Source organism: Drosophila persimilis, unplaced genomic scaffold (assembly GCF_003286085.1).
Source record: "Drosophila persimilis strain 14011-0111.01,24,50 unplaced genomic scaffold, DperRS2 tig00001410-arrow-arrow-pilon, whole genome shotgun sequence".
In the NCBI taxonomy this organism is placed as follows: domain Eukaryota; kingdom Metazoa; phylum Arthropoda; class Insecta; order Diptera; family Drosophilidae; genus Drosophila; species Drosophila persimilis.
Genome location: NW_020825485.1, coordinates 2350 through 8567, shown reverse-complemented (window position 1 = coordinate 8567; position 6218 = coordinate 2350). Strand labels below are relative to the sequence as shown.

Sequence of the window (6218 nt, the reverse complement as noted above, 5' to 3'; positions counted from 1 at the left end):
ACAAAGAAAGAGAAAACTAAAGACGCAGAATCATAGAGAATAACTATATCTATCCGGTTGCTGAATTTGGATCAGATCAGATAATTTTTGTAGCCAAAAGGAACAAATCAATTTGCATTGGCTACGCAGCGCCCGACGTCACGCTCAGACTGATTTTCTGTCTCTCTCGCACGCATTCTTTGTCGTGTCGTTTAATATTAGCGGCGTCTGCCGGAGGAGAGCCATACTGACTTAGTATCGGGTATAACTGTAGAGTTGCGGTGTCCGCAGCAACTCACAACGTTCCCCCTCGTTCTCTTCTATCTTTGTTATGTAGCTTAAGCATTTTGGTCTGAGCTTCCTTAAGTAATATTGGATTATGTTTGTTTTCTATTTTGTTATACAATATGTCATATGGCATTTGATTGGTCGTTGAATGTATCGTCAGGTTATATTTCAGTGCCGCCCTTATTATTATTTCTGAATAATCTGTTAGATTTAGTTCATCCTTGATGCACCGCGCTATTTCTGTTAGTGTGGAATGTACCCTTTCTACCTGGCCATTTGAGGTGCTGTGTCTGGGATCAGCATAATAAATAGTTAAGTTACTTCTTTGTATGAATGATCTAAATTGTGCTGAAGTAAAGCTTGGTTCGTTGTCAGTCATTAATGATGTTGCTAACGGAAAGTGTTGCAAAATTTCCATTACCTTATTTTCAATGTTTAATTTACTTTGAATTTCCTTGACCACCAAGTATTTGGAATAAGAATCTATACAAGTTATGAATGTTAGGTTTTGGGCATAGTATATGTCTAAGTGTAATTGATCTCCTTCTTTTGCTGGAATGGGAGCTTCCCCAATTGGAATTTTTACAGGGTGTCTGTGATATTTGTTTTTGTTACAGATCTCAAAATTTTTTATATATTCTTTTAATTTTTTGTGCAGGTTTGGCCAATAATACAGCTTAGTTATTTGTTTGTAATTTTCATCTAGTCCTCTATGGGCTCTGCAATGTGTTTCTTCTATAATTATAGCTTTATCTTCTGAATTTACTACATCTTGGAGGAACTTTCTCGTGAAGAGAAATTTATTTATGAAGTTTTCCTTTAGCTTATTTTGGATAAGGTATAAATCTTCTAAAGTGCAGTGTATTCCTGTGGTTAAGTGAGGCTGAATAAATTCTTTTAAAATTATTAGCAGATTGTCAACCGTATCAAATTCAATAATATGTCGGGTATTTTCATAAACTCTTACTAACTCATGAACTGTGAATCTCCCTTGCGCTAATAGTAGCTGCTGTTTAAATTGGTTTAGAGGCTTGCTAGTCTCTTGAATGACGTTTTCAAAACTACTCTCTGCTGAATGCTGAGTATTTATATCTGATTCTGATTCTGTCTGGTCGACTATCTGTCATATGATTTATTTTAATCCGAGATAAAGCGTCCGCTACTACGTTAGTTGAGCCTGGCTAATAAATGATTTTTGGTGTGAAACTTTCTATGAAGTAATACCAACGTGTTGGATCATCTTTGCCTGCATGCAGGGCTATGGCGGTCTGGCAGACAGTTTCCTATCCTCGCCATTGTGGCAGCCACTCTCGAGACTCTCCTATTCCGTGTACATCTGGAATATGTTCACTCTGGAAGTAAACAGCAGAATTCTACGGACCAATACATATTTTTCGAACTACAACTTTGTAAGTTTTGTTTTGGATAGTTGAAGGAAACTAGTGGATTATAACAAATGTATAATATTTTATGCTTTGCAGATGCTTAATTTCTGGTCTGTCATTGGGATCACTATTTTGATGTCGTATGTGTTTTATGTTATCATTGGGGCTCCTTTTGGCGGACTCGATAGTCTTCTACGAACCCGGCAGCCACGATCTCCAAGCGAACAAAAGCAGTCGTCAGTAGATGTCCAGCAGGATCAGTTTAATGTCGGAAGGAATCTGGATGAACCTGAAGAGCCTAAGGAAGAAGCCACAACGACTGTTTCAGAATAGTTAAATGTAAGATGCTAATAGTCGTGTTTTGTCTTTCCCATATTTAGATCCAGTATGGTTTTCTTGTATTCAATGACTTTTCGCCGACCAGACATGTTTAAGTTTGCTATTAAGTTAAGACTTTGAAGCCACTTGAGATATTAGATCTTACAAATAACTATTCGACAAGCGCTTTACTCACAAATTCAACTAATAAACGAGGGGGAACGTTGTGAGTTGCTGCGGACACCGCAACTCTACATTTATACCCGATACTTAGTCAGTATGGCTCTCCTCCGGCAGAGGCCGCTAATATTAAACGACACGACAAAGAGTGCGTGCGAGAGAGACAGAAAATCAGTCAGAGCGTGACGTCGGGCGCTGCGTAGCCACTGCAAATTGATTTCTTGCTTTTGGCTACAAAAATGATCCGATCTGATCCAGATTCAGCGATCTGATAGATATGGTCACTATCTATGATTCTGCGTTTTTAGTTTTCTCGAATGTGCAATATTGTGAATATAACAGATTTTCGTCCTTTGTGGGTGCGGAAGGGGGTGGGGAGAAATTCTGAAATATAGGTTTTATAGTGAGATCTAACAGAAGTGCGGATACCAAATTTTGTTACTCTAGCGATAATAGTCTCTGAGATTTGTGGATTTTCGTCCTTTGCGGGGGCGGAAGGGGGTGTGCCGAAATTTGGACACGAAACAGTCAAGGTCCGATATCACAGGAGTATGGATACCAAATTTGGTTGCTCTGGCTCTTATAGGTTCTGAGATCCTTGAACTCATATTTTGCAACTGGCAAAACCGACCATGAAACCTGTGTTTTTGAGAGAGACAGAGCGAGGAAAAATAAAATTGTATTCTTGATTCTGGCTATAATAATTATACGATCTGGTTGAGATTTTACATTCTAGAACATATAAACATCCTCTACGATTCTGCCTTTTTTGGTTTTATCGTATCTTTAAAAACGTGGATGCCACAGATTTTCGTTCTTTGTGGGGCGGAAGTGGGCGGCGCGAAGTTTTGAAATATTTTTGTGGCGTTGTGGGGTGGGGTGGGGAGACCTGAAAAGAAGGGAGAATCTGTTAGGAACACAACATCGAAGTGGGCCCTGAACTATCACTTGGAGCCGTTCAGAGCTGGCTCTGGGAATCATTCAGTACAAATATCGAAAGTACAGGGAACATAAAGTAAATAAAAATTCAAATACAAAACAAAGCCCATGAACGAATATTTCCTCACAGGTGCTGGAATAAGATGAATCCAACTATTAATAATCCACGTTCCCCATTCACCCTTTCGCGGGGTATTTACGGATCCATGGGATCCTTCGACTTTACCGACCAGCATCAGCAGCAGCAGCCGGAGCTGCAGGTCCCCCCCGAAGGTTCCGGCGACAAGAATGGACTCAATGCGATGCCCTTCCTAGGCCAAATCCACACTAGTCTTCTGCTTTCGCGCCCAATGGGTCCAATAGGTCGCGCACACCCCCCCACCTTCCCTCCGATGGGTGATTCAGATGGGTGAGCGGCAGCAGCTCAGACTCCCCTTCCCCCTAGGACATAACTTACCCCCGGCTCCCCTGCAGATTCAATGCTGTGCCACAGATGGCATCGATGGGACCACCGCCCGTGTTGAGCTCCCTCTGGACAGGCGGCGCTTCTCCGGACAGCCGCGGAGACTACTACGACGGCCCGCACAAAGAGTACTCCGACGGCCGCTACGACGGCGACTACGAGGGCGACTACTCGATGCCCACCGAGGAGGACCAAGAGGAGGAGTCGTGCTCCTGTCAGGGCCAGAGCGAGTTCAGCTCGATAGAGCGCACCGAGTCGGACTCGGAGTGGGAGGAGCTCTCCGACGGCCCTTCCCCCAGGGTCTCTCCGCTGGAGTCCCTCGGCGCAGTCGTGCTCTCCACCATGCAGCCGGAGCACAGTCAGCGCATGGTGGCCTTGTACCACCTCGTCTTGGAGACCGCTGTGGTCAAGGTCGTGCTGCTGGTGCTGCAGATGCTGTGCTGCGCGGTGTTCTGGCTGGTCGAGAAGACTGTGGTCGTCAACGAAACCGTCGGCTCGATGCGCCTCCGATTGTGGAACAGCAAGTTCAAGCTGCGCACCATCCAGCGCCAGTTGCTGTGGCGCATGGCCAATGCCCGGGGCGACGAGACGCTCGTCTTCTTTGCCGTGCTCATGACCACTCCCTGGCTGTTCTCCCTCAGCCTCCTGGGATTCATCCTGTCTTTGGCGGCGCTCCTGAAGAAGACCGTCGAGGAGCTGGTGTTCCAGATACGCCTGCACCTCGTGATCTAGGGGGAAGCCATCGAGCAGAAAGCAGCAAGCAGTATCCAATCACACACTGACAGAAGACAAACGTCCACACGCCCGACACTCCACTCCTCCCCTCAGAGATGTTTGCACATCCATTTGGGCATCTATTTTCGTTGATGCCAGAATCGTAATGCACGGAATCGTCTCTCCGTTTTTGGCCGCAATGAAAATATATGCCGAAATATTCGAAATTCAAAGTCAAATTCAAACAAGAGTTTCCAGTCGATCAGATATATCGTTTATGCATATTACGATCCGTTCCGTTTGGACGGGAGTCCAATTGCTCATCGTTCATCCCCGTGATTGCATTTATTATTATTTTATTTCGCTGCATATTTGTTCTGCAATTTATTCAATAATAATCGGAGGAGGAGAGCATGCAGCAGCAGCAAAACATTTCCGCTGCAGCAGCGATTGTGGCAGCCGTGGGGCCTTTGTTGCCACCAATTGCAGGCCCCCGCATACGCACTTCGGAGGCACGGAATCCACCAGAAGCGGCAACAAATGAATCATTAAATATTCACTGTACTCTTATTGATTCAGTGATCAGTGATCAAAACAACACAACAAAAGCGTCATCATCCACGATCCACGACCCATTATACCTGATCCAGAATCCGTAGAAGTATCCATTTTCAGGGCTCTTTTGGGGCGCTGGTTGGGATACGCCTCCGATTCAATCCCTTGCCACACGGGCAACCCGAGCAAGCCCCGATATGTAAACAGGGTCAAGACTACCTGTGCGAAGGGGGCCAAGGGAGGCGTCGGCATAAGATTCGGCCCGGAAGTGGACATACTCGTGTGCAGCCCTTTCGCCCGGTTATTGATATTCCCATTTGTGATTACAGTCTGTAGCGCCCCAGCAGCTCTTATAGTCTTTGAGCATTAGGCGCTGAAGAGGACGGACAGACGGACGGACGGATGGACGGACGGACAGACGGACAGACAGACAGGGCTCAATCGACTCGGCTATTGATGCTGATCAAGAATATATATACTTTATGGCGTCGGAAACGATTCCTTCTGGACGTTACACACATCCACTTTTACCACAAATCTAATATACCCCAATACTCATTTTGCAAACAGATACAAAAAAAAACAAAACGGAGAAAATCCCTACTGCAGTCATCGACTGCGATACAACCTCTGGCGCTTACGTATAATTTCGTATAAAATATGTTCTATGTAAATAATCAACCAATTTCTTTTCGGTTTTAGTTGCCGATCGTGTTCTGACATGATAATTATAGTACGAGACAAAGAATACAATAAGTATAGACAATGAAGAGATTACTTGGAAGAGTATAATTTGTATACCCGATACTCAAAATGTTTTTTTTTTGTTAATTGTTTTCTTGATGCTGGCTATAATAATAATACGTTCCAATTCAGATTCCGTAGTCTAAAAGATATCGTCATTCTCTACGATTCTGCGTTTTTGGTTTTCTCGTATCTTAAATTGTGGATGCCACAGATTTTCGCCCTTTGTGGGGCGGAAGTGGGCGGGGCAAAGTTTTGAAATATTTTTGTAGCAGTGGACATATCACAGAAGTCTGGATCCAAAACATCGTTTGCTCTGGCCTCTTATAGTCTTTGAGCATTAGGCGCTGAAGGGGACGGACAGACGGACGGACGGACAGACGGACAGACGGACGGACGGACAGACGAACAGATGGACAGACAGACATGACTCATCGACTCGGCTATTGATGCTGATATACTTTATGGGGTCGGAAACGAATCCTTCTGGACGTTACACACATCCACTTTTACCACAAATCTAATATACCCCAATACTCATTTTGAGTATCGGGTATAAAAACAGGGTCATACCTTGCATCAGAGGAACAGCGGGGCATCGCTAGAAATGATCGGTAAAGCTTGAATGAAGGCGGCGGGAAGGCGTGAAAGCG

General features: G+C 44.5%; 1 protein-coding gene across 1 annotated transcript; it reads left to right on the top strand.

Annotated features, from left to right (window-relative positions):
* The first annotated feature begins 1505 nt into the window (after positions 1-1505).
* On the top strand, positions 1506-1985 carry LOC6604279. Its single transcript, XM_026994203.1, has 2 exons — positions 1506-1676; positions 1749-1985. Exons 1-2 carry the CDS (start codon positions 1518-1520, stop codon positions 1983-1985), a joined length of 396 nt encoding a protein of 131 aa, XP_026850004.1. The 5' UTR covers positions 1506-1517.
* Positions 1986-6218: the final 4233 nt, after the last annotated feature.